The sequence below is a fragment of the Geotrypetes seraphini genome, chromosome 14 (assembly GCF_902459505.1).
Source record: "Geotrypetes seraphini chromosome 14, aGeoSer1.1, whole genome shotgun sequence".
NCBI lineage: Eukaryota > Metazoa > Chordata > Amphibia > Gymnophiona > Dermophiidae > Geotrypetes > Geotrypetes seraphini.
The window spans coordinates 49,361,599-49,381,773 of NC_047097.1; the positions used below are offsets into that span (position 1 = coordinate 49,361,599).

The 20,175-nt window shown below is 42.0% G+C and overlaps 1 protein-coding gene across 1 annotated transcript in view; it reads left to right on the forward strand.

Annotated features, from left to right (window-relative positions):
* The first annotated feature begins 1,152 nt into the window (after positions 1-1,152).
* The window catches only part of MNS1 (meiosis specific nuclear structural 1), a 122,058-nt gene continuing 103,035 nt past the window's right edge, over positions 1,153-20,175 (forward strand). The window contains exons 1-2 of the mRNA XM_033920494.1: positions 1,153-1,315; positions 5,773-6,003. Coding sequence (XP_033776385.1) covers positions 1,313-1,315; positions 5,773-6,003 — 234 coding nt within the window. The 5' untranslated portion in view covers positions 1,153-1,312. The remainder of the gene's footprint in view (positions 1,316-5,772; positions 6,004-20,175) is intronic.

The following is a 20,175-nucleotide window of genomic DNA, read 5'->3' on the forward strand; positions in this document are numbered from 1 at the left end:
GCAAAATCCTGTTCCAGGTTTTGCTGTTTAATTTGGTTTACTATGGAATCATCAATTATATTTTGCTTCCACTTTTTTGTTTTACTTTTAACTGCAAGCATCAGCTGCATAGGGCCTCATATAAGAAGCTTGGGGAGGAGCGTCCTTGCCACTGTCTCCTGACTCCAGAGGCTGCAAAGAAAATTAAATTATTCACAGAGCCAGAGTGCTGTGTAGGTGCCACTGCTGGCTCTGCTTGTCTCCCTCCCCTGTGATGTAACTTTGTTTCAAGTAGAGAGGAGTAAGAAGGCAAGAGGAATTGGGACTTCTATACTGCCTTTTTATGTTTTTGGCATTCAAAGTGGTGGGCACTGGAGGACTGAGTGACTTGTCCAGGGTCACAAGGAGCAGCACTAGGATTTGATCTCACAACCTCTGGGTGCAGAGGCAGCAGCTCTACCAGTGAGGAAGAAGGAGACAAGCAGAGCCGCATGCACAGGGCTCTGGCCCACGCATGATTTAATTTTCTTTGCCACCTCTAGTGTCAGGGAGACTAAAGCAGGGAAGATTACCCTTCCTTTTTGTTGTTCCTGCTACTGACTGAGGCAGGCAGCAGCTTAATGGAGGTGTCAGTGAAGGGAGGTAGAGGGAGAAAAAGAGATGGGACTCATGAGAGGAAAGAGAGAAAAGGACTATGTGGTGATGGGGTGGGGGAACAAAGGAGCAACGCATCTCAAGTATTTTAACTTGAACCAGGACACTCCACATCACCAAGTCCTTGCCTGGCCCTAAACTTTAGCTTCCCCAAACATCTGAGTGCCTATGATCAAATGTAACTGAATAAAAGAAGTAAAAAAAAAAATGATGAAATTATTACTTCGGTAAAAGTAACAAATGTTATTATGTACGTCTTTACAAATAAAAGAAACAAAAGTTTTACTTATAAATGCAATATTACGTTTATTTAGTTACTATACAATACTCCTTTTACCCGAACACCAAGCAAACGAGAGGCAAAAATTCACTGCTGTAGGAATAATGATTCTTAGTTGCAGGCGAGAAACCCCTGCACAAAAGCAGACGTGACAAGTTTTCCATTTCCTGAATCTGTACCGTTGCTTGGATACGATACTACCAGAACTAAGAAGATCGCCGCTGGCTGGGAAACATTTTGTCCAATCGGAGCGAAGATAACTTGGAGGTGAATAAAGGCAAAATATCGGGATGTGCTCTTGTTACTAGGGCAACAGAGGTGACGCGGAGCGGAAATCTTGTAGCTTTCTTCATATGTATTGCATGCTGCCTTTAGCAGCCCTGAAACCTTCCTACGAAGATGGTGAGATTTTGGGTTTTGTTATCTAATTAGCGTGCCGTTGGAACCTCTATTAATTTAGACGCCAAATTTTGTTTTAGGATGTTCGCGGAGACGTTTGCATGCTTAAAAACAACAACAAACAAACCAACTTTCCCACTATTTACTTATCTCTATCTTAAATATATCTATTTGTGATTTTATGAATTTGCATGGCCATTGTTAACCTTCTCGGCTCAATGAGGAAGATTAACTGTGTGTCCTACCTATCGGAAGGCTGGAGGAAATCGGGTTGCAGTTTGGAGGGAAGGAAACTTGGCCCTGAAATGTGTTTTTAGTCCAAGTAAATGACCTTGCTCTGATAAGAGAGATGAAGTTACTTTAAATACGGTCAAAGAGGTTCAGAATCGTGCAAAATCATGATTTCTTCTTGTTTAAGAATCTGCATATGGCATATCACTTGTAGTTATTTTATTTTATTTTTTTATAACTAAGTGGAATTCAGCACCCCACTTTCTGGTCCTATTTAGTAAGGCTTTTGTGTGAATATAGACTGACTTGTGTGTGTGTTTGCCATATCAGACTTAAACAAATAGAAACAGGAACTGATGTGGAAACTTAAAGATATACCTAGGGAATCTGATCCTAGGGATTTATTATTGTAAATATAAGTGTTATTTTCAAGCTATTTAGGTGATTGAGGGAGGGGTGTACTAAATCTGTGTATATTACTAATTTTATGTTGCAATATTTAATTTAGGAATATTGTCAGAGTTTTATAGTCAGAACTAGGAATGTTAAATGCTTAACAGGCAGTTAGTGCAGGGATCTGCAACCTTTTTACAGCAAAGAGCCAATTTATCCAAAATGTTTGACCCAAGATTTACAAAAAGCCACAAGGTATAGCTTCTCTCCCCTCCAACCCCTCACAGATGTCTGCCCCTCCCCCAACCCATAGCCAAGGTTCTCTCTCCTCTCCAGGCCCTGACTTTTTAATCTTCCCCCAAGCTTACTGAGGTACCTGGTGGTCCAACAGGAATCTTTGTGACAGGAGCGCAGCTGCCTTCTAAAATGGTTGCCGTGACCTCTTGCAGCAGCTCACGGTACTACAGAAAATGCCACAAGAGCTGTGAGAGGTCATGGCAGCTATTTTAGAAGACCCCCGCTGGACCACTAGGTACCTAGGTAGGCCTGGGGGAGGGACCGTGGGGTTGGAAGGGAGATTAAAGGGTTGGGGCCTGGAGAGCCGCAGCCACTTGCAAGAAGAGCCACAGGTTGCCAACCCCTGAGTTAGTGCATGGTAACAGGCTACCACACAAACATGTTAAAGGGGTTTTGTGGTAGTTTGCCTGATACTAAGCATTAAAATCATGCATGATTGCATTTTTATGAAATTTTCTCTGATGGGGCCTGACATGGGTGGAGAGTGGACGTGGAAGCATTAGCCGCTAGCATGCTATACTTAGCACATGTGAAATGAAATGCTCTTGCATTAACCTGGAGTAGGTACCGCACACTAATGGTAGCATTAACACACAACCTACAATAAAAAAAATTGAGGATATACCTTTAAAAGATACTGGTTTAAATCTGGGCTTAGCTTGGTAAAATCCTGTATTAAGCCCAGATTCTAGTGCACTATTGTAAAAGGGCCCCTTTTCTTCTTTTCTGTTAATATTTTTGTACAATTTCATTGTGCTATTTTACTTACATAAAGGTCCATTTTAAGATACTTCATAGAAGTTGAAATTGATACATCCAGGTTGGTATCTGCATAAATCCAGTTCTATTTCAGAAAAGGATCTGCAGATAGGAGTTTATATGGTGACATGTGAAACAAGAGCATCCATTTTATAATTATAAAAGTGAACACATCAACAGAGGAAATGTGACAATTTATACATATATGCCTGCTCATAAGAATCTACAGAATCTGCAACCTTTATTCTTTGTACTATTCGGAGGAGGAAATTAACAAAAGTGGACTAAGGAGGATAGCTCCTTTAATCTCTCCTGTAAAGGGCCAACTGATCAAGCACTTTTTTAAAACCTAAACTTGTTTTTGAAGAGGTGTAAATTCCAGCACACAATATTTTCCCCAAATACACATGTGTATTCCCTCTTTCACAACAGGACTACATGTAATTTAGCAGAGCGGATTAACAGCCTCAGGGGGTGCTTACATTGCTCCTGTTTACCCTTAAACCAGTGCAAGGAGGGGAAACATGCACAGTTCAGGTAGCACCCTAAAATAGGATTATTTACCTATGTTCCCTCAACAGATCCAAGCCCTAGAATCCCAAGGCAATACCTGATAAGCAATGAACCAGACTGTATATTAGAAAAATAAGATGTAGTAGGAAAAAATAAGTGCCAACTATAGTGGTCAGACAGAACAATGTACATCAGTGGTCTCAAACTCAAACCCTTTGCAGGGCCACATTTTGGATCTGTAGGTACTTGGAGGGCCTCAGAAAAAAAATAGTAAAGGTCTTATTAAAGAAATTACAATTTTGCATGAGGTAAAACTATAGTTTATAAATCTTTCCTTTTGGCTAAGTCTTAATAATAATATTGTAATTTTATAGCTAAAGAGACATATGATCAAGAAATTTTTATTTTACTTTTGTGATTATGATAAACATACTTAGGGCCTCAAAATAGTACCTGGCGGGCCGCGAGTTTGAGACCACTGATGTACATGTAAGACTTAGGCACTAGACAAGCAAGGATGCTTAGGGAATACACAATAACCCACTATTGCAGAAGAGGTGGTGGAGATAGAGACTGTGTCTGAATTCAAAAAGGCTTGGGATAGGCACTTGGGATCTCTCGGAGAGAGAAAGAGATAATGGTTACTGCAGATGGGCAGACTAGATGGGCCATTTGGTCTTTATCTGCCATCATTTCTCTATGTTTCTAAATAAACTTGGGGAGTATAAACATGGTTCGCTATAGACCAGTGGTCTCAAACTTGCGGCCCGGGGGCCACATGCGGCCTGCCAGGTACTATTTTGAGGCCCTCGGTATGTTTATCATAATCACTAAAGTAAAATAAAACAGTTTCTTGATCATATGTCTCTTTAGCTATAAATGACAATATTATTATTAAGATTTAGCCAAAAGGAAAGATTTATAAACTATAAAGAGTTTTACCTCATGCAAAATTGTCATTTCTTTAATAAGACATTAACTATTTTTTTCTGTGGCCCTCCAAGTACCTACAAATCCAAAATGTGGCCCTGTAAAGGATTTGAGTTTGAGACCACAGCTATAGACTGTGAAAACCTGCCTCCTGTCCTATCACACCAGAATTCACAAGAGCTGATATGACCTATTACTGCAGGAGAAGTTCTCTCAGGTAATGCTTGGCTCCTGGAACAATGCTCAGGTGAGGAGCCCTGCATGGTCAGGGTGGAAAAAATCTTTCAGGCCGCAAGAGGGCTGGAACAGTGCCTTACTCCTGGAGCGATAGCACATTCAGTGTAGGAGAAGTTTCTCTAGGGCATGTGGAGCTCTGGCAGGGGAGTTATCGAGGCAGGATCACTGGAACGGTTACAGCCAGGGCTGCACTCTGGATCAGGCATCAAGCTCAAGGAGAAGACAGGCTCTTACTCAAGTCATAGGTCTCAGGAACACTGTGTTACAGAAGGTAAAGCTATAGAGCAGAGTAGACTAGCCAGCCTTAGAGCAGAGCCCTTTGAGAGCTCAGAGGATGCTCCTTTTATATTCTCTGGTCCCAGGGCTTACTGTAGAAGATGATGAGCTCTGCGCCTCCTCATCCAACCTCTTAGTTAAGATGCTGAGTTCAAGATGTTGGAACAGGAGATCATCATCTTGACAGTTATGGAGATTTTTCTGGAGATGCTGAGTTCGTCACCTCAGGGGGAATTCCAGGAACCTCGATTCCTTGTTGGTAGCACCACTGTGGCTGGTGTCATCTTGCTCCCATAGTACAGGCTTTGGGCAAGAGGGTTATGATGCAATTTCAAGTCCAAGTTACATTAGCTCAGTGAGTTACTGATATAGGCCAAAGGTCCTCCCTGCTTCAGGCATATTTTTTGAATTCTGCAGGAGATGTATTTAGTTCTGTGTAAAATCTATATGCAAAGGTCTAACCCTTACATTGTCTCCTTTTTCTTCCTCATTCCATTCTCTTGTCCTTTTGCTCTTTCCTACCATTCTTTACCCCGTTTCTCCCCCTCCCACTTCATATCTCTTTATCTCCTTGCTGATGTTCTTGTATAGCATGGCTTAATTTGAGAAGTTTAAAATTGTATTCTAGCTGCAGAAAAGGAGTGTAATAAAAACTGAACTATGTTAGACTTGTATGATATGCCCATTGATCTGAGTTTTTATTGGAAAATAAAGATAAAGCTGAAAATCCAAGTAAGATGTGTGGACAAACTAAATAATATTGTTGTGTTTTATTTGCTTTTGCAGTCTGTTTAAAAATGATTTACACTGTTTACACTTTGTAGATTTCAAATCAAAATTTGACTCGGCCATATTTGAATCGGCGACAGGTGGAAAGAGTGCTAGCAGAATCAAGACGCAGAGAATGTATACGAAGAGATGAAATAAAACGACTGGCTAGAGTACAGAACATAGAAGCAGGTCTAAAGAGTGAAGAGCATGTAGAAAAGAAGCGATTCCTAAACAGATTAAAAGATGAAGAATATGAGAGGTGTATGGAAGAATCTATTGAAAAGGTGTGTTCTTTTATATTTCTAGTTAATTGGCTTTTTTTTTTTTTTTACCTTCTGCTTAGTCTTGTGAGAAAAAGCAGAACAAATAAAAGGATATATAAATTGTCATATAGATCAGACCAAGGTCTGTTGAGCCCAGTATACCATTTTCAACAGTAGCTGGCTCTGGCAGGATCCTAAAAAATAGATAGTTTCCATGAATAAGCAAGGATAAGCATTTGCTTTCCCCAGGTCTACCTTACTAATGGTTCATGGACTTTTCCTCCAGGATTTTATTCAAACCTGTTTTATTGAGTATCAAAAGCATACAAAACTTAGTTGAACAAGGTGTTTATACAAGAAAAGGAACAAATATCAAGATAGGAATTGGGGTCTGTGTTCTTATAACCTCAATTCCTCATAATAAAACAGAATTCCTCTCCCCTCCCCGGCAGAATCCCTCCCTCCTCCCCAAAGCTCAAAGGGTATCAGTGAAAACATTAGACTTCTCCTGTAATTTGATCAAAACTTGACTACGGACCTTGGGGGATAACAACTGTATGTATGAATTCCAGATTGCCTTCCTATAACTTAGATATCTCTTCTTCCTTTACCCTGGGATAACAAATATTTTCTTAGTCTGGCCAATAGGAAGGTGTCAGCAACATTAAAATTGGACTGCTTTCAGCTGCTTTCTATTTTGCACAATGTCTCTGCATACATCATCGTCACACATTGCACACTGATTTCCATTAGTGCCCATATATTTGCATGGGAAAAACTACACTGAACTTTCAGTGCATTGCCACATTTCTTTGCAAAATAAGGGTATATTTTGTTCTGCACCCTTTATTGAATACTGCCATAAAATTCCATGCAAATATTGTGGCACAGATCCAGGTTTTTGCTATTTATAGAATTTACACCTTCTTTATCCCAGAACAAGCAGGCAGCATATTCTCACACATGGGTGACATCACCGACGGAGCCCCGGTACAGACACTTTAAAAGTGCATCGCCACTTTAAGACTTACAGAAAGTTCACAATAGCCCGCACCGTGCATGCATGAGTACCTTCCCGCCCGACATAGGTGCGCAGTCCCTTAGTTTCTTAGTTTCCGTGGAGCTAAGAAGTCGCGTTTCAATGGCCATTGAAATTTTTCTGCCTTCCCGCTCTTGCGGTTTGTGATTTTTCAGTCATTTTCTATCTTCTTTTTTTCTTTTTGATTAGTTAAATAACAGTAAAAAAAATAAATAAAAATCTAACTTTATCTTCTTTCGCCGTTGGTGGGTTTTTGGCCCAGTGGGGCCTCTTCGTCCACCTCAGCCATCGCGTTCAATTTGGCAGAGGCGGTGTTCCCATCCATTTCACATCCGCCGAAGGGTTTTTAAAAAGTGCGGTTGCTGTCCTTGGGCTATTTCTGTGACTGACTCTCACTGCTGATGTCTCCAGTGTTTGGGGCCCAAGCACTGTCCTGAAACCTGCACACGCTGGTCTTCTTTGCAGAAAAGAACTCTTAAAAAATCATCTTCTACAACAGCAGCAGCTTTTCAGTGTCCCCATGGAAGGGGAGCCGACATCGTCTCCAACACAGACGACACCGAGAACTTTGACATCGGCAGAACCACCGACGCTGACTCCAGTGCTTCTTCCCCCATCGAAAAGATCTCTTTTTCTAAGTTCATTCATCAGCTGGGGAAAGATCTATCCATCACCTTGGAGGCAGATTCAGAGTTCAGCAAGGAATTTCTTGACACACTTGATTATGACCAGCCTCCTCAGGAAATGCTAAAATTGCCTCTGCATGGCATCTTGAGAGAGACTTTTTATAAAAACTTTGACACTCCTCTCTCCATTCCAATTGCACCAAAGAAGCTGGAGTCTCTTTACAGGGTGATACCTCTCCCGGGATTTGACAAACCACAACTGCCACATCAATCCCTAATGGTAGAGTCCACTTTGAAAAAGTCATCATCAGCTAGTGTCTGTGCCTCTGTTCCGCCTGGTAGAGAGGGACGCACAATGGATAAGTTTGGGTGCTGGCTCTACCAAAATTCCATGCTGGCAAATAGGTCAGGAAATATAATTTTTATTTTGTTGCTACCTTAAACACCTGGTTAAGCAGTTTTCTGCTTATCAAAAATATGTTCCTGCTCGCAAGGCTAAAGGTTTCCAACAACTTGTATCCTCGGTCCTACAGCTGCAGAAATATATGGTTCGCTCTGTTTATGACACCTTTGAGCTAATCTTCAGAGGAGCTGCCATGTTGTTGGCTCTGCACAGGCTTGCGTGACTTCGTGTGTCTGATCTGGATATTAACCACCAGGATTGTGTCGCCAATACACCATGTCTAGGTGACAAGCTCTTCAGTCCACGGAGACTGCCACATAAAAACTCTACGCCCATGAAACACATTGGGATACTTTGGTCAAACCAAAGAAAAAAACCATCTTCATCTAGACCATTCAAACCTGCTTCCTTGTATCAACCCAGGTTTTCTGCAAAGATTTCTGCTCCTCTCTGTCCTCCACAAAAAAAGCAAAAGCAGCAAACATGGCAGCCTAAAAATCAGCCGACTGCTCAACCAAAATCCTCTCAGTTTTTTTGACGTGTTCCTGCAGAGCATAGCCACAGTTCCATTACTTTACCCTCTCCCACTTCCCATTGGAGGGCGTCTACAAACCTATATCCATCGTTGGGAGCTCATCACCTCCGATCTCTGGGTGTTGTAGATCATTCAAGAAGGTTATTTTCTACAATTCCAACATCCTCCCTCCAGATCATCCTCCAAGAGAGTCTGCTTCCAACCCTCTGCTTCCAGTCCGCTCTTCTTCTTCAGGAGATTCAATCACAGTTTCTCCCCAGAAATTTTTTCCAGCCGGGTGGCATGAAAAAGTAGCCGGGTGGGGCGGGATGGGGAAATTTGGTGGTGGGGAAAATTAACTCCCTCTTTTACTAAGGTGCGCTAGCATTTTTAGCGCGCGCAAACCCCTGTGCTATGTGGGAAAACTAACGCCAGCTCAATGCTGGCGTTAGCATCTAGCGCATGTGGCAATTCTCCGTGCACTAAGCACACGCTAAAACCACTATTGTAACTTAGTAAAAGGAGCCCTAAATGTATACTATTTTTATTAGTTAATTATTATTATTATTTTCCAATGCTCAACATGACTTCCTATTTTAAGGTTTGACACTTGTGCCAGAATATTTTTACTAAATTTAAGAAGTATTTGCCCTCTTTCAAATGGTATAGAGGTTAAAAAGGGGAAAGGTGTTAATGAAGTCATTAGGTTCAATCTAGCCATTTATTTCTGTATGAATTTAAACAACTAAAAAAAAAAAAAGAAAAATATAGCTGATCCAGTCATACAGCAAGGGTGCCCACACTTTTTGGGCTTGTGAGCTACTTTTAAAATGACCAAGTCAAAATGATCTACCAACAATAAAATTTTTTTTAAAACCCCACAAAGCACACTGTACGCAGAGAAAATGTTAATTATCATTTATATTCCGCAGGTTTTCAAAGAAGTCAAGGCAGATGATTCTATGCAATGTCACCTCAGGAACAACTATACAAAAATAGACAAATATACCCCCTCCCTTTTTACTAAATTGCAATAGCGTTTTTTTGCGCAGGGAGATGCGCTGAATGCCCTGTGCTGCTTTTGATGCTCATAGGCTCTCTGTGCTAAAAACCGCTATTGCGATTTAGTAAAAGGGGGCCAAAGTGCAAAATATAGACAGTAGATATAAATTCTCAAAACAGACACATTTTGATCACTAAACTGAAAATAAAATAATTTCTCCCACAATTGGACATGCTTAGTTACGTCAGCTCTATGGCTGCTTTAACTGTAAGGCGCCTGAATCTAAAGCTATATGCTACCATTCTGTAATGGAACCTGGGAGCCCATTCACTGCTTTAGAATAGGCGTTCCCTGTTCAGTCTCAGGGTGCCTACGAAGAAGAACCCACTTGGAGAATTGCCCCTTATTTTTTAAGGATTATAAAAACAGAAGCAATAATGTAAAAAACAAAACCCAACCTTAAAACAGGCTGAATTAATTTGTGAACCATTATTTAAAGGATACTCAGAAAAAATATTGTTTTCCCTTAGCTTAAAAGAAATAAACATATTCCTATCCATCATTTGACTATAGCTAAGTGCAAAAGAACATTAGCTCGAAAAACCTCATAGAGCTGCAGTGAAATAGAAAAGTGATTTGGTTTTACTGTGATTTCTGCATTAAATGGATTTGCACACCCCAAGCTCCTTAAATCCTGATGCACTTCTAGCTTTACCTGTATCAGACTTTGCAAGATTAATAAATGGAGCATCCTTCTGCCTGCCAGTTAAAGGATGAAAAACAAATGCCTATAAAGTTCAAATCACAGCTTGACTAAACTTGAACTTGATTTCATTCTTCCTGGTTGACCACTTTATCTTCCACAATAGGCACCAAGGTTGCTTGGATCGGAGCTTTAAAAGAGCAAGCAGAATCGGGTCCGATGTCCATGCGTTTGTTTTTCTCAAATGGTATACCACTACACTTGCTGCTTTTACTTGCTTTGGGCCTTCCTCGTTGCCGGATCCTGCCTACTTTCTGTTTCCGCGAAGGCAGATCCCGGCAGCGAAGAAGTCCCGAAGCAAGTAAAAGCATCAAGTTGTAGCTTCCCTCCGGGGCTCTATCGTGTTCGTGCCGCCTTCCCTTCTCTTCCCTCCGAAACCGGAAGTAGCGTCCCGGGGATAGGGGGGGAAGAGAGGGGAAGCCGGCACAAACACGATAGAGCCCCGGAGGGAAGCTTACAACTTGATGCTTTTACTTGCTTCGGGCCTTCTTCGCTGCCGGGTCCTGCCTTCGCGGAAACAGAAAGTAGGCAGGTCCTGGCAACGAGGAAAGCCTGAAGCAAGTAAAAGCATGCTAGCAAAAAAAAAGGCAGGTGTCAAACAAAATTTTCGGCGGTGAGTCAGCCCGGGAAGGAGCATCGGCGGCAGCAGCAGGATTCGCTGGGCGGTCAGCTATAAGGCCCTGGGGAGAACACTGAATCATTACTTCTCAATTCCATCGAGGAAGATCCTGTCACACAACAATCTCAGGGTTTTTACTCCCGATATTTCCTGGTACTGAAGAAGACGAGAGGGCTGCGTCCTATTGTAGATTAGAGAGTTGTGCAGGGACAGAAATCCTGTCCGTCCCTGCCAGAATCTCCTCCATCCCCTCCCGTCTCCACGAGGAATCCCCTCTGTCCCCACCCGTCCCCATGAGGAATTCCCTCCGTTCTGGCCTTATCCTGTGAGGAATCTCCTCTGATAGTTTTGATTTTTTTAAAGTCTTAATTTATTTAAACCAACAATAAACAATAAAATACAATATAAGCAAATAACAGTGAACAGAAAAAAGAGATGCATACATCACCGGAAAGAAATAGAATAGACATTAGGTCATGTGACTGTAGGGTCTACCATTTCTTGTTAAAAGAAATAAGAGAGTTGGATTTTTTGGCAATATGAACTCATATCTGTAGAGCAAACAAATCTGGTTCCACCATCTTGCATAGGTAACTTATGAGAGATCCTTCCAAGATCCACAAATGGTTTTTAATGCAGCAATGAGTAAAGAATCAAAACCATTTAAAGCATAGAGAATAGAAGACCTCTTTGGAGATTTGATAATGCATTGCTTGTGGATGACAAATTTTTGGAAAATTTTAAAACACAAATTAGTGATTTCTTTCAAATTAATTTAGTAGAAGATACATCTATTGAAAATGTATGGGACGCCTTTAAAGCGACTATGAGAGGTCATATTATATCCTATTCGGCTTTTGTTAGGAAACAGATTAAAATGCAGTTTATAGAATTAGAAAAAGAAATTAAAGTACTAGAAGCTAAATTGGTAAGTAAATGGGAACATGAGGTATTGCAAGCTCTTTTAAAAGCAAAAGGTGAATTAGCTTCAAAAATGATAAGAAGGGATTTGTTTTCCAAACAAACAATGTATTATGGAAATTCTAATAAGGCGGGAAGATTATTGGCAAATTACCTTAAAGCAAAAAAAAAGAAGAACTAACATTAATGGGATAAAAGATGATAGTGGTATCATAACCAATCAAACGGATCTAATTTTAAAACAATTTCTAAAATTTTATAAGGACCTATATTCTTCCGAACCTTATTTGGAGAGGCAAAAAGATGGTAAAAATTTTTTAGATTTAATTATTGGACCTAAGGTTCCTGATCATATAAAATGGAGTTTAGATGAACCTATATCACTAAAAGAATTAGAAACAGCATTGACGTCTCTTAGAGTTGGATCCGCTCCAGGTGATGATGGATATACAGTAGAATTTTATAAAACATTTCAAAATGTCCTTTCCCCTTATTTACTAAATTTATATCAGACACAACTTATAAAAGGTGATATTAAAGGTACTATGGCTGAATCAGTAGTAATTGTTTTGCCTAAGCCAAATAAAGATCCTACTTTGATTTCGAACTACAGGCCTATATCTTTAATAAATGTGGATAATAAACTTTTGGTGAAAATTTTGGCTTTGAGATTAGCCAAAGCTCTTCCACATATTATAGACACGCACCAGACTGGTTTTGTTGCTAAAAGGCATTCCTCTAATAACTCTAGATTATTGTTTCATATGTTAAATTTATCAAAAAAATTGGATGAACCGGCTTTTACAGTTTCATTGGATGCAGAAAAAGCGTTTGATAGGGTAGAATGGAATTTTATGTATCAGGCTTTAGACTGGTTTGGTGTGGGTTCTGGATTTATACAAATGGTAAAAACATTGTATAGCTTCCCGATTGCAAGATTAAATATTAATAATATGTTATCTGAGGGTTTCCAATTGCAGAGGGGAGTTAGACAAGGTTGTCCTTTGTCTCCTTTATTATTTGATGTTGTATTAGAACCCTTATTGTTAGAAATACAGCAAGCAAAGGGAATACAGGGTATTCCATATTCTGATATGGAATATAAAATTTCGGCATATGCGGATGATATTTTGCTTTATTTGAGGAATCCAGAGTCTACACTATCTCGTCTATTGGAATTAATTGATATATTTGGCAAATTTTCATGTTATAAAATTAATTGGAGTAAGTCTGAACTTATACCTTTAAATGTTTATTGTGTAAAAGGACTATTTGACGCTTTTCCGTTCATATAGAAGGAAGAAGGATTTAAATATCTTGGTATTCAAGTTAAAAATACAATTGAGGATACAGTAAAGGAAAATGAAAAATTTGTATTAAAAAGAGTTACGGAGTTGTGTGAGCAATGGAATCCTTTACATCTTTCTTGGTGGGGGAGAGTTCAAACTATTAAAATGATGATATTGCCTGTAGTTTGCTATCAAATGAGCATGATACCTATTTATTTTCAGGGGTCCTTTTATAAAAAGCTTAATAGCATTTTAACGAAATTTCTTTGGCTTGGTAAAATGCCTAGAATAGCTTTAGTATCTTTGCAAAAATCAATTAAGGAGGGAGGGGTAAATTTTCCAAATTTTTATAGGTACCAACAAGCCTATATTTTATGTCAGGGTATGTATTGGATCCTCCCAGAACTTATAGATAATGCACCAGATTGGTTATACTTGGAATGGCGCCTTATGTTTCCCCTAAATTTAGTTCATCTTCCAAATATCAACATGCCTAGAAGATACAGGGAAAATAAGATATTAATGGATACTTGGAGAACGTTGAGGTTTATTAGTAAATTAACACCTATCCCAATAAACAAGTCAACTAATCAATCTTTATGGATAAACTCCAAGATTAAAATTGGCGGAGCTGAAATCCTTTGGAAGAACTGGATTATTGCAGGCATTCGTTCTCTGAATGATGTTATTTCGGATGGTAAACTGCTTGAATTTTCACAATTGCAACATAGATTTGGTCTTAGTAAAACACAAAGTTTTAAATGGTTGCAATTGAAGCAGGCCATTCAGGTTGGGTTCCCTGAATGGAAAACTTTGAATAATCAGTATAGTTTGGAGTTCTTATGCTTCCAAGCAGACTTCCTAGGACATCAAGCCGCATTGTGGTATAAATTATTATCTGAATATTTGAATAAAAAACCAAAAAATGCTCTAAGAGACATTTGGAGCATTGAGATTAAGCACCAAATTACTGCATCTCAATGGCCACTAATTTGGTCTTGGAGAATGAGATGTACAGTGTCAGCATCTATGAAACAAACTTGGTTATTTTTGTTACATAGAGTGTTTTGGACCCCTGTATGTTTGCAAAAATTAGATAGTTCTAAGTCCAATAAATGCTGGCACGGTAATCTGGATCCTGGGACATTAGATCATTTACTTTATCATTGTCCCCACATTAAAAGTTCATTGATGGAAAATCATGTAGCACTATCATATGATACTGTGTTATTTGGAATGATGATGAGGAAAAAAAGTCAAATTTCACCAGAGAATAACAAGCTTTTATTAGTCATGACAGGGGTTGCCATTCAGCATATAACCAACAACTGGAAGAATCATAGTAACCTTAATTATACATTTTGGTGGAATACAATTTGTCATATATTCAAAATGGAGAGAGCAATAGCAATACAAAGAGGGGGACATATACTAAATTTATAAAAATATGGGGGCCATTGACAAAATATTGTAGTGAATGATCATCAGGTTTTCTCTTCTTCTTTTCTTTTTCGTCTTCTTTATGGCACATCTGGAGGGGTGGGTAATGGAAACAATTTTACAAAATATGTTATAATATGGTATATAATGTGTATAAGGTGATTGGAAAGTACTTGAAGGGTGGGGGAGGGGACAAAAATATTTTTAGAATTTTATGTAGTAGATATAAAAGTGATATTGTGTATTAATTTGTTGTAATTTAATATTTTGTGCACTTGATGTAAAATATGAAAATGAATAAAGAATATTAAAAAAAACAAACCAAAAAAAACCCATTTAAAGCAGAATTGAGAGAGGCACTTTTCAGGACAATGGTTGCATTTGAAAAATGTGCCTAAACTGAACTGGAAACCCCAAAACATACTCAGCAAGTACTTCATTTTGTACTAAACACAATTGGTGGCATAGCCATGAGAGGGTGCTGGGCCTCCCACTTTGAGCTTAGCCCCCCTCAAAATGAACATTTCCCTTGCTGTAGCTGATGGGACATTTTGTTTTTTCATCATCTTAGTCCCAGTTTCTACTTTTGTCTATCTTCTACTAATTCTCTTTTCAGGCCTTGGAAATCCCGGTTCCATCCCCGCAGGAGTCCCATGAGCCTGGGGGGATTCCCGCGGGAGTGCAGGTGCTTGAAATGTTCCGGCTGCCTCAAGAGGAACTAGGCTCCCCTTTGTGTGCGCACTGCTTGTTGGCAGGAGGCGGTGGTAGCGCTCAGGCCTCACCTGCTGCCCATGCTGGGGTTTCCTCATCTGCTGGTGGTTTGGCAGATTGTGTTGTGGACCTCTTGGGACGCTGGGGATTTCTTTATCGTGCTAGCTGGGGCTGCTAGTGGTGTTTCTGTAGCAGCAGGGTCGAGCTTGGCTTTGGTGCCACGTATGATTACAGGTGACAGTTTAGCGATGGTCCTTCCCTTGGTTTTGGTGGGAAGTGTGTCCATTTTTCCCATGGCCTCAGGCGACCTTCCTCCTGTTTTAGAGAGACAACAACAGGTCTTAAATATGTCTTCTGCTCCTGCTGTGATTTCTGGATTGCTGCCGGGGTTGTTTAGCCTTGATTTACTGTTAGCTATGTGCAAGGCTTATTTACAGGTGGCTGGGGGTCCTGCTTCAGTTCTGGAGGTCTCGGAGTCATCTTGGGGGGGGGGTTCTTCCACGGCTGCCCCCATTCAGTCTCTTGCTGCAGCTGCCTCTATCCAGCCCCCTCAACCATCATCCAAGCGGACGCGGGTGTCTTGGAATGAGGATTCTTGTTTGGCTGATCCATTTTCACCAGATGAGGACTTAGATTTTGGGGAGGACCTTCCAGATCCGTTAGGGGGACCTAATGTTTTGGATGGAGATTTTTTAGAGGTGCCAGTTGGCGAAGCTGTGATGGCTGTGCACATTTTTCATCGGGAAGAATTGAAGGAGCTCATTCTTCAGGTGTCTTCAGTTTTATACTTTGAAGAAGAAGGTAAGGATCCCCCTTGTGTTGTGGACCCTCTGCTTAGAGGGATCCGATCAACATCCCGTTCTTTCCCTATGTATCAGGATATTTGGGATGTAGTGCATGCTCAATGGAAAGTTCTGGATGCTCCTTTTCGCTTGATGTGGTCCGTGGCCAGACTCGACCCCATTCCTGATGGGGATAGAGAAACCTTTAACCTGTGGATGGGCAGACTAGATGGACCATTTGACCTTTATCTTTTGTCATGTTTCTATGTTTCAGTCTCCTGTGGTTGATGTGGCAGTCTCAGATATTACGTGCAGACATACTGTGCTGGTAGAAGGCGGAGCGGCCTTGAGAGACCCTCAGAACCGTAAAATGGAGGCTCTACTTAAACAAAGTTTTGATGTGGCTGTCCAGGCAGTGATTTATAGTGGTCTGGTGGCCCGGGTTTGTTTCCGGTGGTCTGAGAGAGTTCTTGTGAGACAGCTGACTGGTCCTTAGTGGATCATGAAGTGGCTAAGATTGAGCTGGGAGCTTCTTATCTATCTGATGCCATGTATGATCTGTTGCATGCCTCAGCCAAGTCCATGGCTCTCAGTGTAGCGACTCACCGTACCCTGTGGCTTTGGGGTTGGTAAGCGGATGCAGCATCTGAAGCTAAGCACAGTAAGTTTCCCTTTCGGGGCTTCTTTCTCTTCGGAGAAATTAGATAAGCTGATTCAGGCACTGAGTGACTCGGTTATCAGAGGACCGATCTCACCAGGTTTTGCAAGGTGGTTCTGCCCGGTGATAATAGAGTGAGTTTGTAGGTACCGCCCTGGCCGGGATGCAACCTCTTTTCCTTCCAGAGGATGTTTCTTCTAACGCATGCAGTCCTTTTGTCGGGCTCGCAGGGGGTGGGGGGGGGGGAGTCACACCTGCTCTGCTGTCCATCCAGCAAAATGACTCATTGCAGGTTCTTCCACCAGTTCCAATCAGAGCCTGGGGAATTTCTGACTTCTCTCGGTCTGATGGAGGCATAACTGCATGTTTCCATTCGGGCCTCCTATCAACGATTCCTTCGCTTTGTGATTTGGGGAGAGCATTATCAGTTTTGTGCGCTTCCCTTTGGTCTAGCTACAGTTCTGCGCACCTTCACCAAAATTATGGTTGTGGTGGCAGTGAGCTTGCGCAAGGAGGGCATTCTGGTGCACCCCTATTTGGACGATTGGTTGATTTGAGCAACGCCATTGCAGGAGAGTTTCCGGGTTACGTCTCCCCGCTTCTGTCTAAGCTTCACTGGCTTCCAGTAATCCTTAGGTTCACTACAAATGCGCCTGCCTAACCTTCAAATCTCTACACGGTATCCTGCCTCCCCTTTTTCCACTATCTTGGAACTCCTCTAATCCCAACACCACCAGGTCTACTCAAAAATTCAAACTATCCTTCCCCTCTTTAAAAGGCATATCCCATACAGGAAACATAGAAACATAGAAAACATAGAAGATGACTGCAGAAAAGGGCTACAGCCCATCAAGTCTGCCCACTCTGCTTACCCGCCCCCGGTCTATGCCCTAATGACCCAATTTCCTTATCTTGACCCTCGTAGGGATCCCACATGGGTATCCCATTTATTCTTAAAGTCTGGCACGCTGTCTGCCTCGATCACCTGCACTGGAAGCTTGTTCCAATGATCAACCACTCTCTCTGTGAAGAAATACTTTCTGGTGTCGCCATGAAATTTTCCGCCCCTGAGTTTGAGCGGGTGCCCTCTTGTGGCCGAGGGTCCCTTGAGAAAGAAAATATCATCTTCCACTTCGACACGTCCCGTGAGGTACTTAAATGTTTCGATCATGTCTCCCCTCTCCCTACGTTCCTCAAGAGTGTAGAGCTGCAATTTGTTCAGTCTCTCTTCGTACGAGAGACCCTTGAGCCCCGAGATCATCCTGGTGGCCGTCCGTTGAACCAATTCAATTCTGCGCACATCTTTACTGTAATGTGGCCTCCAGAATTGCACACAACTAGGGACTTCCCTCTCCTTCAGGATCACCGAACTCTGGAACAGTTTTACCACCCCGCTTCGGTGCATGTCCTCCCTCCAACTCTTCCGAAAACATCTGAAAACTTGGCTCTTCTCCAAAATGCAATGACCTCTCCCTCATCGATTTACTAATTCCCTCTAAACTTCTCTTTCTAAGCCCTTCTACTTTTCATTGTAGTTTCTTTTTATACCAATTACTGTAAACCGTGCCAAGCTCTACTTCTGTGGAGATGATGCGGTATAGAAACTTAAGGTTTAGTTTAGTTTTAGTTTAGTTGTGGCTCGGGTTGTGGAGTTTCTGCAGTCCCTAGGCTGGGTGGTCAACCTGTCCAAAAGCCAGTTGACTCCTTCTCAGTGCTTGGAATATCTCGGCATTCTGTTCGACACCAGCTTGGGGCGAGTTTTCCTTCCAGACGGAGGCCAGGTTGTTCAAATTGCAGATGCAAATTTGCTCTCTGTTGGATTGCTGTTGTCCACTGGCGCAAGACTTTCTACATGTCTTGGAGTCCATGGTGGCCTCCTTGGAAATGGTCCAGTGGGCTCAGGCTCACATGCATCCTCTTCAGTAATGTAATGTAATGTAATGTAATGTAATGTAATGTATGCGCTTCTTCAGCGGTGGTTGCCACAAATTCATGATCTGGATCTCCAGTCCTGCTTCGGGATTAGCCTATGCTAGTGGCTCCAGTATTCCAATCTGTTTCGGGGAGTGAGTCTCGATCAACCCCAGTGGACAGTGCTTCTCATGGACACCAGTCACCTTAGTTGGGGAGCTCAATGTCTCGATTGCTCACCTTAGGGCTGCTGGTCGCTGGTGGGAGCATTCTGGTCGATCAGTGTTCTGGAGACCAGAGCCATTTGGCTAGCATTGATGGAATTCCAGTCCTTGCTGGAGGGCAAATCAGTTCGAGCTCTCTGACAGACAGTGCCACAGCGGTGGCCTTTGTCAATCGTCAGGGGGGCACCAAGAGTCATCTGGTGGTGCTGGAGACCTCTCTGCTCATGGAATGGGTGGATGTTCATCTTCGGGACATCTCGACTTCCCACAATGCCGGTGTGGACAATGTCAAGGTGGACTTTTTCAGTCGTCATGCGCTGGATCCCAGTGAGTGGTGTCTTGGGCTGGAGGCCTTTGAGCTGATTGTTCACTCCTGGGGTTGGCTGATGTGGATTTCATGGCTACGAATATCAACACCAAGTCTCCAAAGTTCTTCGGTCGGCACATGGATTGCCAGGCTGAGGGGCTAGATGCTGTGGTGCAGGCTTGTCTTTCCTCCATGGCCTCTGGGCAGAGCTCTTCATTGGATTGCCTGGCATGCAGGCTGCGTGATTCTAGCGGTTCTGGACTGGCCCAGGCACCCATGGTAAGCAGATCTGGTTCATCTGCTAGTGGCAGATCCTCTCTCGCTGCCCCTGTCGCCCAATTTTCTGTCTCGGGGTCCCGTTCCAATTTTTGATCCGGGTCCCTTTTGTCTTACGGTTTGGCTCTTAAGAAGACTAGTCTAAGGAAGAAGGGATATTCGGATAAGGTGCTATCCACTCTGTTAGGGCCTCAGAGAATTTCCACCTCTCGGATTTATGTCCGTGTTTGGCATCTCTTTGAAGAGTGGTTTTCTGCGCATGGCGTGGTTCCCCTTCGAGCTGCTTTGACTCACATTCTGGAGTTTCTGCAGGATGGCCTGGAGTGAGGCCTTACCTGGTTCTTCCTTCAGGTGGAGATTGATACTTTCTCTTCCTTTCGCAGACTCTTGCGGGATAAGCGTTTGGCTTGTTCTCTGGATGTGATTCGGTTCTTGAGAGCTGCAAAATTGCTCCAACCACCAGTTTGGCTGTTGGTTCCTGCCTGGGATCTCAATCTAGTCCTCTCTGTGCTCATGCGTCCTCTGTTTGAGCCTCTCGATGCCTGTACATTGACGGACCTTATACTTAAGGCGGTTTTCTTGGTGGCCATTACTTCTGCAAGGCGTGTTTCAGATCTACAGGCCTTTTCGTGTAGGCCTCCTTTCCATAAGTCAGATCATCTTTTTGTCCTCTTAGCGGGTCCTCATAAAAGGGACGGTGCTTCCAA